The 21,305-nt window shown below is 41.2% G+C and overlaps 1 protein-coding gene across 1 annotated transcript in view; it reads left to right on the top strand.

Annotated features, from left to right (window-relative positions):
- Positions 1 to 20,820, top strand: part of Lcmt1 (leucine carboxyl methyltransferase 1) — a 42,846-nt gene extending 22,026 nt beyond the window's left edge. The window contains exons 5-11 of the mRNA XM_005323766.5: positions 2,217 to 2,278; positions 9,843 to 9,945; positions 13,218 to 13,338; positions 16,136 to 16,237; positions 17,208 to 17,299; positions 18,923 to 19,020; positions 20,598 to 20,820. Of these exons, the coding sequence (XP_005323823.1) occupies positions 2,217 to 2,278; positions 9,843 to 9,945; positions 13,218 to 13,338; positions 16,136 to 16,237; positions 17,208 to 17,299; positions 18,923 to 19,020; positions 20,598 to 20,620 (601 nt within the window). The 3' untranslated portion in view covers positions 20,621 to 20,820. The remainder of the gene's footprint in view (positions 1 to 2,216; positions 2,279 to 9,842; positions 9,946 to 13,217; positions 13,339 to 16,135; positions 16,238 to 17,207; positions 17,300 to 18,922; positions 19,021 to 20,597) is intronic.
- Positions 20,821 to 21,305: the final 485 nt, after the last annotated feature.

Genomic DNA, 21,305 nt, shown 5'->3' with positions numbered 1-21,305 from the left:
GCAGTAAATGTTCTGTTGTTTCTTGCATGAATAAGTATTCGTGAGACCTATGGTGGTCCGAGTTCAATACTCAAGGGGTTTGCAGTGTTGTAGACGACAAGTCTGCTGATCTTTGCTGGGAGCTTTTCTTTGCCTGGTACCACATTCAGTGCTTCACTTGGGTCATCTCATTCAGCCTGCACAGCAGACTCAGTGAGTGAAGTTCTGTTCCAGTCACCTTTTGGCAGTGAATAATCATGAGCTCAGAGAAGTTCATCGCCCCAGGTCCCTGACTAGGAAAGGATGGAGCTGGGGTTTAAACCCTTATCTGAATGAAGACCACTGTCAGGGCTTATAGTTTTTACTACCCTCTCCACTCACCCCTCTTTAAATTAGTAACAAATAAAATTCTAATCTTTGCATTAAAAGTTTAATAGACATAAGTTTCAGCTTGTTCTTCAGACATGTCTAATCTCTGCCAATTGGGAAATATGTTTCAAGCTTTATTTTTTTCCTAGTCTGTATTATGAAAATAAGTTTTTAATTTTTTCTAATATAAAATTACATTTTATATTAAAAATGCTTTTAAAATGATGGCAGATCTAATGCTTTTGGAACTGCATAGTACTACTAAGCTAGTTAGAACTCTTCAGTGAAACAGGAGTACATTGGCCTGTGATGTTAAGCTTAGAGATGGCTTCCTGGGAAGAAAAATGGATTAGGATTTGGTTGTTGTGATAGTAAATTTGGCTGATATCTCATTTTTTGTATTTTCTGGGTTAAGGGAGTTAATCACATAAATGTTCCTAGACTTTGGATTTAAGAGTCAATTCTTGGCAGGCACGGTGATGCACACTTGTAATCCCAGCAGCACAGGAGGCTGAGGCAGGAGGATTGAAGGTTCAAAGTCAGGCTTTGGCGAGTTAGCAAGGCCTTATGCAACTCAGTGTAACCCCGTCTCTAAATAAAATACAAAAAATGGCTGGGGATGTGGTTCAGTGGTTAAGTGCCCCTGGATTCAATCTCTAGTACCAAAGTCAATTTTTTAAATTAATTTATTTTAATTAGGTATATATGACAGCAGAATGCATTTTGATTCATTGTACACAATTGCAGCACAACTTTTCATTTCTTTGGTTGTACATGACGTAGCATCACTCCATATTTGCAGTCATACATGTACCTAGGGTGATGATGTCCATCTCATTCCACCATCTTTCCTGCCCCCATGCTCCCTCCCCTTTGCCCAGTTTCAAAGTTCCTCCATTTTTCCCATATGCTCCCCCGTTCCCCTGCCCATTATGGATCAGCATTCACTTATCAGAGAGAATATTTGGCCTTCGGTTTTTTGGGATTAGCTTACTTTGCTTAACATGATATTCCCCAGCTCCATCCATTTACCTGCAAATGCCATAATTTTATTCTCTTTTAATGCCAAGTAATATTCCACTGTGTGTATATACTACATTTTCTTTATCTATTCTCTATCAAAGGGCATCTAGGTTGCTTTCACTGTTTAGCTATTGTGAATTGAGCTGCTGTAAACATTGATGTGACTGTGTTACTAAAGTATGCTGATTTTAAGTACTTTGGGTATAGATCAAGGAGGATAGCTGGGAAGAGTCAATTCTTACAACTACCTGTGACAGAGAACAGCTATTGCAGATTTGGGGGACAGAATAAACAAGAAAACGAGAGATGTTCTAAATACTGGAACATTTAGAATATTCTTGTTAGCCAACCATTAGCTATTTCTGAGTTGAATTACTTCATGATCACTGTGTGATTTGGACGTCAGATACAGAGCATAGTGCTTGGCTGTCCTATCTTGAAACCTGTGTCTGCTGAGTTTTTTATTGTACATGCACAAGGTCAAATGTAATCAATTGAAAGCTTTTGGGAGTGGCTCTGGCTTTGAACAGCAGCAATGTATTCAGGTTGAATCTATCTAATCAAAAAATCTGAAATCCTAAATGTTCCAAAATCTGAAACTTTTTAAGCATCACATCAGATTATAATAAAGTAATGTGCCAATAAAGTCTAGGCAAATATTCCCAAATCTGAAAGAAATCTGAACTCTCTAAAACTTCTGGTTCCAACCACTTCAGATAAGGGATACTCAGCCTGTATTTTCCATTCCCATAGTGGGTATCTGCATTTTGGCAGTAAATGAGCTCATGAGTAAATTGGTGTATAATTGGACTCATTATTTTTTTTTCTTTCCCATTTATGCATAGAAACAAGCCTCTCCTGTCCAAGCCCATCGTAGAATTACATTCGGAGGACATACTTCATATGGGCAAGTATCCTTAATGGTAGCACAGTCTGGATCATCTAAATATTTTTGCTTCAAATCCGCCCTCCCTTTTTCTTTTAATAGATGGTGTGAGTTCTGTCATACAATGCTGATACATTTACATTTATATCATGGTTGCCATGAAGAAATTTAAAACAAGCTTCTGTATGACTCTTTTTAGATGTCCTTGGGTCTTCAATCCAAAATCTTTTATTAATTTTAATTAGTAGTCAACATTTCAAAAATAGATTTCTCATAAAATATTTGGGGGGTAGGTATCAGGGATTGAACCCAGGGGTGCTTAAACACTGAGCCACATTCCTAGCCATATTTTAATATTTGACATTTAGGGACAGGATCTTGCTAAGTTGCTGAGGCTGGCTTTGACCTCGTGATCTTCCCGCCTCAGCCTTCTGATGAAAATAGTGGTTTTTCAGCTTTCTTTGGAAAAATCAAGATGTAGCAACATTAGACCCCAATTCCTAGGTGGTGATAATTAGTCGTGCCTGCCCCATTTAGAGGTGACCTGCCTGCTGCCCTCTGTTCCTACCTGTCTGTTGTCTTGACCTGCGCTACTCATTTATATCATTTGCTTGGCTCCTGCAGTCTGTATTTCCACCTGGCATTTAATTATGCATGTTTCTAACAAAACTTTTCTCATTTCTGGACTTTCCAATTGTGGTTTAAAAAAATCTCCCTTACGGGGCTGGGATTGTAGTTCAGTTGGTAGAGGGTTTGCCTTGCACGGGTGGAGGCACTGGGTTTGATCCTCAGCACTACATAAAAACAAATAAATAAAATAAAGGTTAAAAAAGTGAATTAAAAAAAAATCTCTTGTACTAGAATATTTGTGTTTAGTTTGTGCCTGACAGAGATGTTGAAGGGGTTTATAGTGATTTAGGTCAGAAAACTTGCTCAGAGAGGATGGCCTTCTTGGATGGTCAGCACAGATAACACAGTAAACACCGGAAAGCTGGATAAGCCTCCATTTACGTATAGCTTTAGTCATCCTTGTGACTGGACTCTCAATAAAGTTTGTCCAGAAAATATCTTCCCAGCCTTTGCTTCATACACAAATTATCAGTAGTACCTATTCAAGGTTTGCTATTTCCTGGACTATTTGCTCTCTCCCGCTTTGGCTGTTACAGTTTTCTATATTGGGTTAACATTTCTGTCAGCTTTATGGTCTGTATTGAAGGATCTACTACTTAACATTACCTTTGGTCAAACAATGTGGACATACGTGAAGTAGAAAGTAAAGACCCCAAGGGTTGGGGTTGTGGCTCAGCGGTAGAGCGCTGGCCTAGCACATGTGAGGCCCTGGGTTTGATCCTCAGCACCACATTAAAAAAATAAATAAATAAACAAAATAAAGGTATTGTGCCCAACTACAACTTAAAAAAAATATTAAAAAAAAAAAAAAAAGAAAGTAAAGACCCCAAGAGAGCCAGTGCTGGAGTGTTTTCTTTCCACAGATGAGCAGTGGTTATCTTTTTCTAGAAGAAGACAGACAGATGCATGGATAAGTACACCCCTGTGCCTAGTGCATAAAAGGTTCAGTACATTTTTGTTGAATCAATGTATAGACACACTGAATGAATGTGTATTGTAGCTCAACATGTACTTGCTGAATGAGTCTCTGCTTCTATGTGTAAATGTCGATGTTTTGTAATTTTAATAAACAGTGAATAAATTATACACACTGTTCCGTAACTTGCTCTTTTTGTGTCCTTGTAAATCACAATTATTCTTTTTGTGTCAGACTTTATAGATTTGCATCATTATTTTTATGGCTTTTTAGTACTTATTTGCATGGAAATTTCATTATGTTTGGTCTGTTTTCTACTGATGGTCATTTAGGTTGCTGCCTTTTTTATGTTTTTACATTAAACTGTATTGTAGTAAATGTATGGATATGTGCATATTTTCAGGAATTGCTAATTCAAAGAATTGCACATTATGAGTTCTGATAGCTATGGCTGCCCTGCTTTTCAAGTCTCTTTTTATGAATTTGTATTTTAGTAGAATTGGTGAGAATTCTGTTTCCCTATTACCCATACTGGGTTTGATCATTTTAAAAGTTTTACCAGTCTGATAGACTGGAATGTTGCCCTATTATTTTAAAAACATATGTAACTTTGAATGCTAGTGAATTGGAATATCTTTCCCTGGTTATCTAAAAATGTTTTTATTAGTGCATTATAGTTATACATAATAGGGGGGTTTATTTTCACATTTCCATAAATGCATATAATATAGTTTTTTCCATTTCAGTCCCCATTCAGTCCCCAGGGGCTTTCCAAGTTTTGTTGCTCTTTGAAATTTTTTTGGTTTCATTTGCTTTGTTTTTTTTTTTTTTTTTAGTTGCATCGCTTCTGTTTCTTTTTAATTTGTATAAACCATTTATAATAAATGGATGTTCTTTGAGAAAGGTCCCTTATAAGCCTTTGTGGTTTTGTTTGGTACTGGGGATTGAACCCAAGGTGGCTCAACCATTGCATCACATCTCCAGCCATTTTTATTTTTGAGATAAGATCTTGCTAAAATACCTAGGACCTTGCTAAGTTGCTGAGGCTGGCTTTGAACTCGCTGTCCTCCTTCCTCAGCCTACCAAGTTGCTGGGATTACAGGCATGTGCCACTGCGTGCCCTGTAAGCTCTGTGTGTGTGTGTGTGTGTGTGTGTGTGTGTGTGTGAATTTTTGTTTTCTGTTTTACTTGTCTTTTAACTTTGTGTTTGGGTCTGATGTAGATGAAGATTTTAGTTCAGCTGTTCATACTTTTTGATCTTGCCACCATTCTTCTAAGAGAATTTGAATAAAAATGAAATAAGAATGTGAGTGGAGGGGGCTGGGGATGTGGCTCAAGCGGTAGCGCGCTTGCCTGGCATGTGTGCGGGCCCGGTTAGATCCTCAGCACCATATACCAACAAAGATGTTGTGTCCGCCGAGAACTAAAAAATAAATATTAAAAATTCTCTCTCTCTCTCTCTCTCTCTCTCTCTCTCTCTCCCCTCTCTAAAAAAAAAAAAAAAAAAAAAAAGGAATGTGAGTGGAGGGCTGGGGATGTGGCTCAAGCGGTAGAGTGCTCGCCTGGCATGCCTCTGGCCCGGGTTCGATCCTCAGCACCACATACAAACAAAGATGTTGTGTCTGCCGAAAACTAAAAAATAAATATTAAAAAAAAATTAAAAAAAAAAGAATGTGAGTGGAAATTTGAGGAAAGTGGCAGGTGCTAAAAAAAGTTGCAGAAATTTTGCTTAAAAGTAAAAATTATTGTTATTTTGGGCCTGGGAGTATATATAGTTCAGGTATATATAATTCAGGGATCCAGCACAGGGACTCCTGCTGGCCTCTGCACGTGCCACATGTGCTCTTCCCTCCTCCTGGCTGTCTTCTCCTGTCTTTGCTAAAGGGGCTCCTTCTCATCACCGGGCTCTCAGCCTAGCTGCCACCTTCTCAGAGAGGTCCCTCCTGACCCCAGTGACCTCTCCCCACTGTCTGTGGCACTAGCCACTTGTGTTTGTGTGTTCTTAGTTTTCTCTATTGGATTATTATGGTCCCTGGGGGCAGGGCCTCTACCTTTCTGTTCATTAGTACATTCCCAGAAATGGCTCAGTGCCCCACTCATAGTGAGAGCTCAGTAAGAGTCAGATGGGTAGACACAGGGACAAATGAGTCTTCTCTATGGACCAGGAACCTACCTGGGGCTGTCTCCATTTTACTATAGTTTTTAAATTTTTAAAAAGATTTCTCCCAGTACTGGGATTTTTACCCAAGGTCTTGCACATGCTAGGCAAGTGCTCTGCTACTGACCTGCACCCTGAGCATATTTATTTATTTTTTTTGAGATGGGTTCTTGGCTAAGTTTCCCAGGCTTGCCTTAAACTTGAAATCCTCCTGCCTCGGCCTCCTGAGTAGCTGCAATGACTGATGTATAACACAGCACCTGGATTTCTTTTCCTCCTTGAGTTAAGGAGAAAATCCTATGAGCAGAAAAGAATGCTTTGCAATCTTTAAAAATAATTTCTAATCTGTCATTGAAGATATATGAATGGGATTGCTGGGATTCAGTCCACATCTCTCTTGAAATACCTGGTGGTGATAGAAGAGATCATTAATTGTGTGATAAAATCAGCACCGTGGAGTCTCTGTTGGTGTGTGCATGTATATGTTTAATGACTGTTACATTGTGTAAATTTCCAATTTTCTTAAGCCTTTTGCAGAGCATGTGAGGTTAATGAGGCAGATATTTAAAGTATGTATCAGGTAGCTTTTGCTCTGTAACAAACTACTGCTAAATGTGTTCTGAAACAGTAGGTATTTATTTTGCTCCTAAGTCTGTGGCTTGTCAAGTTCAGTTGAGTTCCTTTGGGTGAAATCTCTGCTTGGCTCATTCAAGCACTTGCCTGGATTGAATTATCCAAGTCTTGTTTTTTCCTCCATTGCGTACCAGGTGTCAAGTTAGGGGAAAGTGTCCCCATCTCTCTGGGCTCACAGTGCCCTGAATGTCTCAATAATTTCTTCGAAGTGCTCTAGGCCAAATAACATCCTGCACAGTTCTGTTTATTAATTAGTCAGGTTCAAATATCTTAAGTACTTATGTCTTAACAACTTACTATTCATTTGAAAAAGGTAATAGATATGAATCGGAAAAGCAAATACTATTTTTATCTCCTTCTTAAGTAACCACAGTTACTATTGAGATGTGTGTTCCTGCTGGGCCCTTCACGACTTCCTGGATCAGATTGGATGCTACCCCATGTTCCATGTTCACCTGGGACTTGATTTTCATTCACAGCAGCATCTGAAAACTTAGCTTCCCAAAGAGATGGTGTTTGGGAGGAATGCCCGATGATATCATGTTGACACTCTGCTTTGAGTAGGTAGTTTGCTTAAGTTTGACCAGTGATGAGTATCTCAGCATTTCCCCCAGGAACTGAAAATACCCCGCTCCATCCCTATATATTCGCCACACCATCCCGAAGCCACCTCAGTACACGGTTTGGGAACCACAGAGCTCGTCACCTTAATACTGCTCGAGTCACTTGAACATCGCCTCACATGGCATTGTTCGTATTTCATGATGAACCCACCAGATCCCAAGCTCTCAATTCCGTGAATGTAATAAATATTCAAATACTATTTCAGAGTTACCATAGTGATATTGTTTAATATCAGTTTTCATAGGTGTTCCACATCTGGGATAGTGGCACAAAATAGGTTAAGAGAAAGGTAGTCTCGGGTGGTGTCCTGCCTTGCCAGAGCCGAGTGGCTGGGAGCAGGTGGAGTGGGAATGTGCTCTCAGGGCTCTTGGCCCTCCGGGCCGTGCTCGCACGCTCACTCCGAAGAGGAGTCTCGAGCTGGGTCAAAACCACAGTGTGTCACATTTTCTCTCCGAGTAATAGGGACTATGTAGGGATTTGTATGTGTGTGAGGGGTCCTGCCGTGTTGCCCAGGGCACTCACAGACTCCTGTGCTCCATCAGTCCTCCTGCCTCAGCTTCTTGAGTATCTGGGACTAAAAGGATTTTTAATAATTTAATTCATAAATTTATAAAAATTGCACCACCCCACCCCCCAGAATAATGAGGTTCCTTTGGAACTTGCTCTTAGCCTGTGTCCTCCACAAACACATTTTGTTCCCTGTAAAATGGGAAGGCATCCTTTGAGGGCAGATAAGGACCTGCTGTTTCCGCACAGCTTGAGGAGCCTAAGAGGAGTGACTCAGTCGTGATGGTGGTGTGTGTCATCCTCAAATTCTGTCATTTAAATGGACATCAAGGTCAGCGGGTGCAGTGCTTCCTAGGTGATATGCCCACATGCCAAGGCCAGGGCTGGGCCATTGCTGGGTGATGGTTGAGCCTCCAGTCGCTGTCCCCATTCAAGTCTGCTGTACTTTGCACTTAATTATAGGAAGATCATGGTGATATGTGATTTTTGCTTCACATTCTCACTTTAGATCCTAATCTGTGCAAGCTATATCCCCCCTGAACCACAGGGTGCTCAAGAACTGCATGCTTTTAAATTCTGGTGTGTGTTTTGTTCTTGGTTTTTGCTGGTGTTTTGGCTAGGCATGGAAAAACTCATTTCAAGCAAGCTTATCATTGACACATGTGTTATTTACAAGAAGGCACATAGACACGTGAGAATTGCTTCTTTTCATAATGGGCAGACAAGTGCCTTCATATTCTTGACGTTATTTCTGTGGTCTGGGCATGGTGGCAGCCTGGGGCAGACTTTGGGTTCCCTGCTTGCCTTTCATTGCTTTCCTGATATCTGTTGGGCTCCTAGGAAGTACTTCCTGTAGCTTCTCGAGTGTGGTCAGATGTATTTGAATCAGCTGGATGGGTTTTTAAAGACAGAGAGGGAGAACCTTTCAGAATCTTTAGCTGAGGGTTCTCAGAGCCAAGAAGACGTGCTATCAGCAGTGCTACAGGACGGCCATTGGGCGTTTCAGCTCCTTGGCTGGTTTGTTCCATTGAGGAAATTGAGCACATGATGCCTGTGGTAAACAAACTCTTCTTTTCTATTGAGAACTTTATTGAACTTTGAATTAAAAAATTTAAGCAAACACATACATTGTAACTAGACGGATGAACCTCTATGGACCCTTCACCCATGTTTATTGCCAATGTCACTTTATTTGTACTAGTAGTTCCCCAGACTGACCATCAAGACCATCTGAAAATGTATTAGAAATGCACAGCCTGTTGATCTGTGCTGCGGTAGGCCCCAGGGACGAGGTGACCTGTGGCTGCTGAAGCTGGAGAATACCACGTCCACCAGTGCAGGGCCCCTGCTGGGATGCTTTAAGCAAATATTGTGTATTTGCAAATACCTTAGTACATAAACTATTTTCTTTTAAACATGTCACAAATGGTTGCAACATTTGAGAACTGCCTCTCAGTGGGTATCAATATTTAAACAGGCTTAACCTTTATCTCTTAATTCAACTCTGTAATCTACTTTAAAGAGAATAACAGGACAGGTACTCCATTGGTATGTATACACAAGGATGCTAGTTGCAGTGTCCAAGATGAAGGAAACTTGGAAATACCACATGTCCAGTATGAGGGATTGGCTAGTAAGTTATGTTCTTTTTCCCCTACACGGTGGGATGTTATGAAGCCATTAGAGAATTATGTTCCAGATGCTGTTATTAAGTAGGAAAAGCAGTTTTCAGAATGGGTTTTGTGTGATCTCATTTTCTTTTTTTCTGTTCAGGGTATATGTGTATGAGAGAGAGAAAGAGAGAGAGAGAGTCTCTCTCTTTCTACCCCCCCCCCCAAAAAAAAGTTTTTGTTGTGGTATGACTTAAACACTAGAGTAAAAGGGCTGGAATGTTAGTTACCAAAACACTCATACTTACCTTTGGAAGATGTAATTTTGGTTATGTTCACACTCTTCTTGCTTGTTTTGTTTGTTTTGTTTTTTTTTAAACAATGAACATGTATTTTTTTTTTTAATGGGCCCAATCATTGAAGTTACTTTAATTTTGGAAAAGTCATATTCATTGAAATTTAATCTCCTCTTGATTAATTTCAGTTGAAACAATCTTGCATTTGCAGATGGGCACACACTGGATTCAAAGAGATATGCCATTATTGGAGCAGACCTCCGAGACCTATCTGAACTGGAAGAGAAACTAAAGAAATGTAACATGAATACACAGTGAGATTTCTTTTTAACCTCTTCTGCATTTGTGATTTCATGCTAATTATGAGATGTGGCCTGTTGAAAGTGCAGCTTGAGACCCAATCTTTCATTTTGATTTTTATAAGTTTTGTCATTTCCTTGCTACTTAGTTGCTTGCTGAGGTTTTTTTGATTTGTTTGCTTTTTTAAAAATCCGCTGTTTTTAGATCTGCATGACAGTAGGGTGTGTTTTGACATATTATACATACATGGAGTGCAACCCATTCTAATTTTGATGCTGAAATTCTTAAGCAGTGTTGTTTCTCAAGTCTGTTTGCACATCATCATCACACGTATTAGCTTTTAAAAATACTGATGCCTAATATCAAAGTTTGAGAGAAGAGAATTGTATGGACAGAAACAAATCTAGAATATATAATGTACAACTGCCATTAAATAGAAGTGCTTCATAGAAGAAATGGGCAAAAGATAACCAGGCAGCTCCAAGAAGAAACTGAATATCATGTAATGCAGAATATATGACGTATGACTATCCTATGAGGATATCAAGCCTCAGGAGTAGTCAGATGGAATTCTGTTTTCCTCCTACCAAGTTAGCAAAAATGGACATGGTATAACCATTGGTAGAAGCAAACTTGGTACAACCATTATGAGGAACAATCTGAAAGTGTCTACTAAAGTTGTAAATGTGTTGTCATACCTACCACAGATCTACTTTGAGGTATATTCCCTGGAGAAGGTCTTGCATAAGAAGATTGTATGTCATAGTCGTTACAGTGCAGAAAATTGGGAATGTTTGTCAATGGCAGACTGGGTAAATCAAATGAAAAATGAATGGCCTAGATTTATGTGGGGAGAGCTCAAACCTAACGTTGAATAAAAAAAATACCCAAAATCAAGTTGCATAATAACAGGCATGGTGTGATCTTAAATACATAAAACCAAACCCCCACCATATTAAATTTTTATGGTTACATGCTTTCATGTATTTTATAAATGATCCAGAAGGATTCTTGAGAGTGGGCACTTCTGGGAAGACGAGAAGGAGTGAGAGGCATGGTTTTAGCATGATGCCACTGGTCAAAATCGGATTGGAGTTACAGAGGTAGTGAGAGGTGAAGATGACCTTGTCATGGACATTTGTGATTCACAGCACAAGGTGGACGTTTGAGCAAAGGGACATGTGAACTCCATGGTTTCCTCAGGCACATGTTTTTTCCAGTGGACGTTAGTGAGTGAATCCGTAGTAGACTGGCTAAAGCTGGACTCACTGGTAACCATGGTACCCTGTCCAGGAGAATGCGAGTCTTAGCTTCTTGTCCTGAGTTCAACTCTAAGCTTCCTCCTTACTAGTTAACTAACAGGAAATGTTTTGTATTTTTTTTTTTTAACTTCTTTGAGCCTTGTTTTCTCTCATCATGAACTGGGATTAAAAACTATATCACCATATAGATGAACTGAAGTAATTCATGTGAGTGTAGCTGAACAGACATAGTAGGCCTTCATTAAGTGACTTCTGAATCCAGCTTTGCTTGTAGTGACCGGTAGATTCTGAAAATGATATGAAAGATCAGGGAAATAATCACTTATAAAGTGGGCTAGCTCTTGATGGGAACTTTGCCTCCCTTTTAGAAACTGACAAAATGGATGAAAACAGTTGAAATGACAAGTTTTAGAATTCTGTGTCCAGTTCTTCCACGTGGTTTCATTGTGTTCTGTATTTTTTTCTTTATGGGCTGGCTTTTCTGTTTTCTTTCATTTATGTTTTGAAAAAATATGAATCTTTACTTTAATGCTAATGATCACCTTTAAAATAGTTCTAAAATACTTTTAAAGTTTTCAAATAATTCAGACTTATAAAAACTTAAATACCAAGATTTCCTAAAAAAGTGGTCTTTACCAGTTTTCCTCACGTTAGTATCTTATGCAGTAATGGTTGCCTTTTTATATTAAATAACTTCTTGAAACTTTCTCTAGTTGTCAACTTATTCGATGAGGTTTTGGAATATTAGTTTTTTATTCATTCATTCACACACTGTAATCATTTCAAGTGACATAACCTTAGTTTTTTTTTTGTTTGTTTGTTTTTGTTTTTGTTTTTTGGTACTGGGATTGCACTCAGGGGCACTCGACCACTGAGCCCCATCCCCAGCCCTATTTTGTATTTTATTTAGAGACAGGGTCTCACTGAGTTGCTTAGCGCCTCACTGTTGCTCAGGCTGCCGTTGAACTCCCAATCCTCCTGCCTCAGCCTCTTGAGCTGCTGGGATTACAGGTGTGCACCACTGCGTTAGGCAACATAATCTCAGGCATTAGGTTTAGATCATTATTGTTAATTTCAAAAAATTTTTCCTTTAAATGTTTTGCTTTTTGATGGTTCCAGTGTGTGCAACATAGACGGTTCTTTTTCTGGATTCAGTGTTCTGTGTTTCTTTGTATCATGATTCAGTCCAGGCCACGTTGAGTTTATGATGTCAGGTGAGGGACAGGTGCTCCAAGGAGCACTTGGATATAAATTTGTAACTGTCTGAGTTGTCTAACATTTCATTGTTAAAAAACAAAGTAGAGGGGCTGGGGTGGTGGCTCAGTGGCAGAGCACTCACCTAGCGTGTGTGAGGCACTGGGTTCGATTCTCAGCACCACATATAAATAAATTAATTAAATAAAGATCCATTGACAACTAAAAAAATATTAAAAACAACAAACAAAAACAAAATAGAATCCAGATGAGCAAAGTAGCTGGCCAGGAAGAGCTGAGGCCCCAGGCTTCATTCCTGTGTGGACAGGGGCAGGCCAGCAGGAGGCTGCCAGCTGGGCTGCCTCATTCTCTTCCCACAGCAGGCTGCCTTGAGTTCATTCAGTGTCAGGGTTCCAGGTGGAGCAAGAGCAAGTGCCAGGAGAGCCAGTGCCAGTCATCTCCAAACTTGCATCCTATCTGCTGCTATCTCCTTGACACACCAAGTGCCTGACTAACCCAGGTTCCAGGGTAGGATCTGTAGTGTTATGTTACCACTGTGCCATGCACAGGAGAGACAGTGCACACCCTTTTAATAGTCCTCCCCACACATCAGCTCAGTGTCATTAGCCAGACAAATCACTGCTCCTGCTCAGCTTCTCACAGTGCAAGGCTTTGGGTCCTAATGGTGTCTGTATGGGTAGCATGCTGACTGATGTGTGCTGACTTCTGGTTTTCTGGGGGTGGGACTTGCCTTGCCAAAACTGCAACATATGTACAAGTTCTCACTTGATAAAAACGCCTTGATTTTTTTTTTTTTTTTTTAACTTCAGATTGCCAACACTCCTGATAACTGAATGTGTGCTGGTTTACATGACTCCAGAGCAGTCGGCCAACCTTCTGAAGTGGGCATCCAACACTTTTGAGACAGCCATGCTCATAAACTATGAACAGGTAAGAGGAAGCCAGAGATTGGTTCTCCTCAGACCCCAGAGGCGGCTTTTTCTCTTGAAACCTTTGCTATATCCTTCCCTTGTTCTTTTCCTTTTGCCTTCAGCCATTTATCACTTCTTTATGAGTTGATTCCAGCAATCTTGGTCAATTCTTGCTTGTCTTCTTGCAAACATTGAGCCAGAGTTTTAGAACTTCTGATTTGGTCTTTATAAATTTTTTTCCATTTCTTTCTTTATCACTGTATTTTCTGTAGAATTGTAGAACGTTCCCTACAAAGGTCTTTTGTTAGTGTTTGACTGACTTTATTTTTTAAAATCTTTTTTCATTACAGATAAGGGCAGTAAAGAGACGTGCTCCACATCATGTACTTATGGGTGGATCTAGGCTAGACTTGTCTCCACCTCCTTCCCTGCTCCTGCCCTGTTCACACTCTTGTGTTTGGTTCTTGGTTGGCTTGTTTTTCTCCCTTCTCTCTCTCTCTCTCTCTTTATTTATTTATTTTACAAATTAGTGTTAGGTTTTTAAAAAAAATTTTTAATTTATTTTTAAAAAATAAATGACAGTGGGATACATTACAATTCTTATTACACATATACAGCACAATTTTTCATTATCTGTGGTTGTATATAAAGTATATTAACACCAATTTATGTCTTTGTACATGTACTTTGGATAATGATGACCATCACATTCCACATCCTTGCTAACCCTCTGCCCCCTCCCTTCCCTCCCACCCCTCTGCCCTATCTAGAGTTTGTCAGTTTCCCTTCCCTCTCTTAACCTGGGCATGTTCCCCACCTGAGCTGGGGAGTAGATTTGGTGGAAGCTGCCTCCTGTCTTGTCTTTTTCTTTTGATAATTTCTTACATTTTAATTTATTTATTTTAATTAGGTATATATGGCAGCAAAATGCATCTTGATTCCTTGTACACAATTGCAGCACAACTTTTCAATCTCTGATTGTACACAGTGTAGCTTTGCACCATATGTGCAGTCATGCCTGTACCTAGGATAATAATGTCCCTCATATTCCACATCTTTCCTGCCCCAGGTGCCTTCCCCTCTCCACTCTCCCCTTTGCCCATTTTTCCTGTGCCTCCCCTCCCCCGTTACTGGCTCAGCTTCCACTTATCAGAACGAACATCCAGCCTGTCTTTTCTTTTTCTTTTTTTAAAATTAATTAATTTTTTAATTTTTTAGTTTTCGGCAGACACAACATCTTTTGTTTTTTTTTTTTTTTTTTTGTATGTGGTGCTGAGGATCGAACCCGGGCTACACGCATGCCAGGCGAGCGCGCTACCACTTGAGCCACCTCCCCAGCCCAGCCTGTCTTTTCTTTCGATGTGAACAAATCCTGGGCAGCTGTCTGCTTTTGCCCCCTGTGCTTCCTTTGTGTGCTGTCCCACTCCCACTCACACAGCCTCAAATGACAAATGGCAGGTTAAGGGAATTTGGAGCAGAGACCCTCTTGCTTTGGAGGACACCTTGGAAAGTACCCGTTTTCAGTGTATTGTCCACAGCTGTCCCTGACACCCTCACCTCATCCACATAATTTAACTTAAGTCACTAACTTTCTATCAAATACAACATCACCAGCAGCCTCATTACACATAATTGCTTACATGTCTTACGTCATATCCTGATTGTTTAAAATTACAAAAGCACAAGGGTGATAATAAAGTAATGACAGTGAACTGCGAGATGTGCTTGCTATGTACCAGGCACTGTTCTGTGAGTTTTACATAAATTAACAATTAATTATGACAGTAGTCATCAGGGTAGGTACTAGCACTGTCGTGACTTTACAGGTCGGAGGATAGAGCACAGAGAGTTAGCTGGCCAGGGCCTCGCAGCTTGCAAGCCAGAATTCAAACCTTGGTAGTAAGACAGTGGAGTGTGTGTTCACAGTGCCATCTGTCCTGAGTGGGGGGCGTGCAATGTGATCATTAGTGCTTCATGAAGGGAATAGTACTGTTGCTTGTCTGGCATTATTATCATGTCAACTCTGGGAGTAATTTTACATATTGTTCCAGTGAGGTCTTTTTGTCACCTCATATACCCATGGCAAAGCCATCGTCAGTGCTACAGTAGTGAGTGGCAATGTGTTTTCTGGCATTTGTGCATATATATAGGGTAGTTGTGGTTTTTTAAGATTTTTTATTCAAAAAACTAACACCACATGCAGAACAGAAAAACCAAGCAATCCAAAGGTTAGATAAAAGTAAATCTCTCTCCTAACCTTGACCTCAGTCTTCTGATCTGAGAAGCAGTGGTCCTGCGTTCAGAATTTCCCTAAAAGGAGAGAGATCCATTTTCTCTGGAAGGCAAGGGCTTTCTGTGCACACCCCTCCATGGCTTCTTGGGCGTTAGCTTAAAGTCCTCTGCATCTCTGTGGCTGTCCTCCTTCCTTTTCACAGGTTTGTGGTGGTTCATTATGTGAAGGTGATAGCATTTAGTTAACCCTCAAATGATGGTCATTTTTTTCCGGAATCTTCCCACTTCACATAATACCGTGGTTGATTGCTGCGTCTCTGCATGTGCGTGAGTACACCTGTCGGGCCCAGTGCTGTGTGGAGTTGGTGCAGCACAGGTGGAGCTCTGAAGGTGGCCGAGTGCTGCCCGGGGCCACCCACCATACGCTCCCAGCACATGGCGTGCTGGTGCTACTCCCTCCCTCACCTGTGCTGGCAGGAGCTCTCAGTCAGCCTTGACTGGTTAAAAATTGGATGTCATTGGGTGTTTTTAATATTTAAGAAGCAAACTCTCAGGGTGATGCCTGCTCTCTCTTCCCTGCTCAGGTGAACATGGGTGATCGGTTTGGGCAGATCATGATTGAAAACCTGCGGAGACGACAGTGTGACCTGGCGGGAGTGGAGACCTGCAAGTCCTTAGAGTCTCAGGTCAGAGAGCAGACACGGGGGTGTCTGTCTGTCCTCTTAGCCATCAAGAGGGGCCTTTCCTTTGCAGATGAGATGATGCAGGAGGCCCTGTGAGTACCTGCCGACACAGGCAGCTGGGGCTCCCTGATGCTGGGACAGTCCAAGTCTCCTCCTTCCACATCTTGGTGTAGAAAACAGAAATATATTTATTGTAACACTATTATTTATATCATCAAATCTTATTTTATGCGAATTTTTCTTTTATTATGTAATTTTTGAAACTAACAGAGTTAGAGGGGATAGTGAGCTGGATGCCCATGTCCCATCAGCCGGCTTCTGTATTTTGTAATGTCTTCATCATTTCTGTTTCTAAATCCTCCACAATATTTTTTTTGTATGGGTAGTGGCATTGGAATATTTTCAGGCAAATCCCAGTTGTACATGACTTCACCTTCAGTGTTTCAGTGCAAATCCTCTACCAGTAAAGACTTTCTCCCCCAGGATAATGTCAGAACCATTATCACCCTTCACAGACAGACATTAACTTCATAGCATCCAATATGTGGTCCATGTTCTTCTCCTCAGTTGTGTAAAACAGTTTTTATAGTTGGTGGGTCTGAATCAGGATCCACCCATGGCCCTCACTAGTATTCCACCTCCCTATTTCAAATGTCATTTATTTGCTGGAGACACCTCCTAGCCCTGCCCCATTTAAACAGGTTAGTTTTGACATATCTCAAGTACATGACCACCACATGCTTTCAGAACTGTTACTCAGAGAAAAGCCTCTTCCTGTTTGTCTCTAAATGTACTTCAGTTTCCTCCACGATAAAAGTAAATGCCCAATATAGAAAATTTAAAGGTGAAAAGAAGAAAGATGCAGGGGGCCAGAGTGGCTTTTTGAAGGAATCATTTCAGAAAAGTGCTTAGGAGGGTCTGGGACTTACTCAACGGGCCTTCTGATTTTCCCTCTCTTTTCACCACACTTCAGAAAGAGCGGCTCCTGGCGAATGGGTGGGAGACAGCATGTGCGGTCAACATGATGGAGCTGTACAGCAGGCTACCTCGGGCAGAAGTGAGCAGGTATGGGCCGGAAGCCCTGGCTCTGCGGTGGTTAATTGGGAGTGAAAGGCATGGCTACCTGTGGACTTTACTGAAAAACACAAAACAAAGCTTTATCCAGACTCTTTTTTTTTTTTTGAGAATTTTTTAATATTTATTTTTTAGTTTTTGGTGGACACAACATCTTTGTTTGTAAGTGGTGCTGAGGATCGAACCTGGGCCGCACGCATGCCAGGCGAGCATGCTACCACTTGAGCCACATCCCCAGCCCCTATCCAGACTCTTTTTGAAATCAATTAAATACTGGTAGCAACCTGAGGGTAACAGATTAGCTATTAGGGGAGGTAGAGCTTGTGCCCAAACAGATGAGCAAGTGCACCTGGAAAATTCCCAGAGCAACTTCTGCAGTGGAAATTTGGCATGATTCCTGTTTTGGAGAAGGAAGAAAATGACATCACCCAAGCATTTGTAAGGGAAAAAGACCTCTGACAGCAATTTTAAAGGAATCTTCCCGCATTATAAAAGAAATACATGGTCGTTCTGAATAGTTTCAAGCAGTGCTGAGGCCGTGGGGTAAAGCCTGCGCTCTGCAGGCACATGCACATAAAGATAAATATTTATTGGTACATAATTTTTTTTTTTTTTGCATCAGTGAACTTTACTACATATATTTGTCTGGAAATCCCCCTCTTTATTTTTAAACTTAAAAATGGGTCATATTTATCTTTACATATCAAAACTTGAGGGTTAACATATCTTGTTTACATGGTATTTATCTATTTATTATTTGTACTTTGTGAATATACGTGTTTATCTTTTTAGATATACATGACTGTACATGGTATTTTTGTTGGTAGAATATTCCAATAATGATAATTTTAAACTGATAAAAGGTAATTTTAAAGAAATAAAAAATGGGTATAGTTAGGCATTTATTCTGGTGCCTTATGTTTCATTTTAATTTCTCTGTTTCAAACAACACTGAAGGGAACATCGCCATATATACATCTGTGTTAGTGCCTGCTTTAATTCTTTTTTTCTTTTTAAATTTTTTTAGTTATAATTGCCCACAATATCTTTATTTTGTTGATTTATTTTTGTGTAATGCTGAGGATCGAACCCAGTGCCCACCACAGGTGAGGCAAGTGCTTCACCTTGGAGCTGCAGCCCCAGCCCCTGCTTTAATTCTTTTACATTTAGTTCATGCTTCCTGGATTGTTCTTTCTTTTTTCCTTTGGTGACCTAGAGGTGCAGCTTTTAGTCCCTTGCAAGGTCATGAGAAGAACTGGCTCTGCCACAGAACTTACAACATTCAGAAACATCACTGGTCTTCCGTGTGCAGACATCAGTAATTGGCAGTGAAAGCCTCGAAGGCCTGAGAAAATGCAGTCTGTGAGGTGAAGAGGTTTCTTTTGCCTCAGGGCCTCCCACATACTAAGCATGCACACTACTGAGCTATACCCCACCCCCAGCCCTCTTTCTTCTTTTTAGTATAAATAAATTAAAAAGGAACCACACCAGACAAACTATGTTGTAGCCATTAAGATATGTCGTGAGCAGCTCTGCACACTGGTGACCGTGGACCATCACCTCAGACATTTTCACTGTCTAACATCATCCTTTACTATTTTGATCTCTGCTCAGGATCGAATCCCTGGAATTCCTGGACGAGATGGAGCTCCTGGAGCAGCTCATGCAGCATTACTGCCTGTGTTGGGCAACCAGAGGAGGACAGGAGCTTGGTACAGATCATCTTTAGTTTCTTTGGTGTAGAAATGGGGAATGTTCCTTCCCTAGAGAACGAAAGGCGTACCTGTGACTTCAAGCTCAAAAAGAACCCGAGAGCTCTGTGTAACCATGAGCATACCTTGGGAATTCATAGTTCTATCATCTGGGTTTTTATAGCATAGAATTCAGGAAAATTGTTTTGATGAGCCCCAGATCCTGAACAGCCAGCCAGCCCTTGACGGGTCTGCTGTGGAAATTCTGCAGTTGCAAAGTTGAGGACCTTGAAGGTTTAAAGTGATTCTGAAGTGTCCAGTGTTTGTCTCTTTTATCGGGTTTACTAGGTGTTAAACACACAAGTCGTCACGCTCTCTAACAAGCCCGTGCCCTTGGTCATAGCTCCCTGGCTGTGGCTGAGCAGGCTGTGGGGGTGAGCGGATCCGCAGCTCAGTGGTGACCCGTTGGCTTTGGTCCAGCTCCTCCTCCCCACCTGCCCCAGGTCCTGCTCCCTGGCGGTTGTTGTTAATGTGTCTCCACCGGGGGAAACTGTGTTAAATCAGGCACATGTAGCAGCTGCCCCAGTGCCTCCTGCAGGTGTGATCTGAATGACACATGACCTCAGGCACCTTGCGAGTGGAGACCTTGACAGAGGCCAGGTGACATGAGGGGCGGCCAGCCTGCTTGGGCTTCTCAATCTCTTGTCTACAGTCACCTAGCTCAGCCCACAGAATCCTTTCAAACTTGTTTTGATTTAAAAAATCACTTATTGGTGTGTTTTTATGTTCTCATCCTTTCCTAAATTATAAAACAGTGTAATTTGGAAACTTCTGAAAAGTGTAGCAAAGAAAAGAAAATTGACCTGTACCGAGAGAGAACCTCTAGTAACTTTTCCATGTTTTTTTCTAGATATTATCTTATTTTTAATAAAGCTGAATTTATACATTTATTTAACATTAATTCCTAACTTTTTCAACTTAATATGGTAGCATAACCATTTCCCCTTTGCTACTAAATATTGTCAGCAAGCATAATTATGATGCTTTTATTGAGTTCCATCATGTGACTGATTTATTTAACTTTCCCGTGCTTTTGGAAATGTACATTATTTCTGATATTTTCGAGTTAACTATAGTTCTCCCCTCCCCCTGTCCTTTTGTAGTACTAGGGTCGAACCACCGAGTTACATCCAAGGCCCAACTCTAGTTTTACAGAGCAATAGTAAGTTGGCCATTTTAACGTAAGGGGCTCCTTTGTCCCCACCCTCTGCCTGGGTGCTCTTGTGTCATGGTGAAAAATCATTTCTGCCTTAGCTCAAGGTTCAGCTGTTACAGGGTAGATTTTGGATGTTTACTGCAGAGAGCCTTTAAATTGTTATAATGCTTTCCTAATCCCCTTTAAACTATTCATAAACAGAATCTTGCCCAACTTCTAGTTTCCTCGTGAAATCGCCTTTCACAGAGCAGGGGACAGCTGTAGGGTTGGATGTACTGGGCCCAGACCCGCCTGCTGGGCCTGTAGCGGTGTCTTGTTCCTGCAGCTCTGCTGCCCTCTGCTCGGTGCCTTGAGGTCTCTGAGTCTCTGTCTCCTCCCTCAGGTCTGAAGGAGATCTCTTGTTGATCTGTTGAACGTTCCTGTTGAGCTGGAAGCCGAGCTGTCTTCCCAGAGATGCATGGAGCAGCCTGAGGGATGGCCGCGGCCAGGGTGGGCCTCGCCTGTTGACCTCACTCCACGCTCTGAGAAGTCTTATTGTGAAGGTGGTCACACCTGTTCCTGTTCCTGTTGACTTACTATTGTTTAAATAAATCTCACTTGCCAAACGCCTGTGTCAAACCTCTGCTGGTTCCCTGTATTCTGTGGGGTGGGCCAGGGTCACTTCTGTGGCAGCTGACACCTGACCTTCACTTACTCCCCAGGAGTCGGACCCATAGTGAATCCATTTTGGGGTTCACTCCTTGATGAAGTGGGCTCTGCCAGACGCTGGAGCTCTTCTCCGGCTTGTGTGTGCTCTGGCCAGACCCACCTCTTCACGGCTTCCTTCATCCTGGCTAGTGTGGCAGCTGAATGGTTCCTGGCAGGCGGCGTAATGGCCCTGCAGTGTCCACATCCTGATCCCTGGGCCTGTGGGTACACTACCTCCTGTGGCTAAGGGGCTTTGCAGGTGGGTTACGGTAGGAGTTTGGAAATGAGATCATCCTTGATTTTCTTTTTTTTTTTTTTTTTAAAGAGAGAGTGAGAGAGGGGGACAGAGAGAGAGAGAGAGAGAGAGAATTTCAACATTTATTTATTTTTTCTTAGTTCTCGG

Source organism: Ictidomys tridecemlineatus, chromosome 10, assembly GCF_052094955.1.
Source record: "Ictidomys tridecemlineatus isolate mIctTri1 chromosome 10, mIctTri1.hap1, whole genome shotgun sequence".
NCBI lineage: Eukaryota > Metazoa > Chordata > Mammalia > Rodentia > Sciuridae > Ictidomys > Ictidomys tridecemlineatus.
This window is presented reverse-complemented; position numbering and strand designations above follow the sequence as displayed.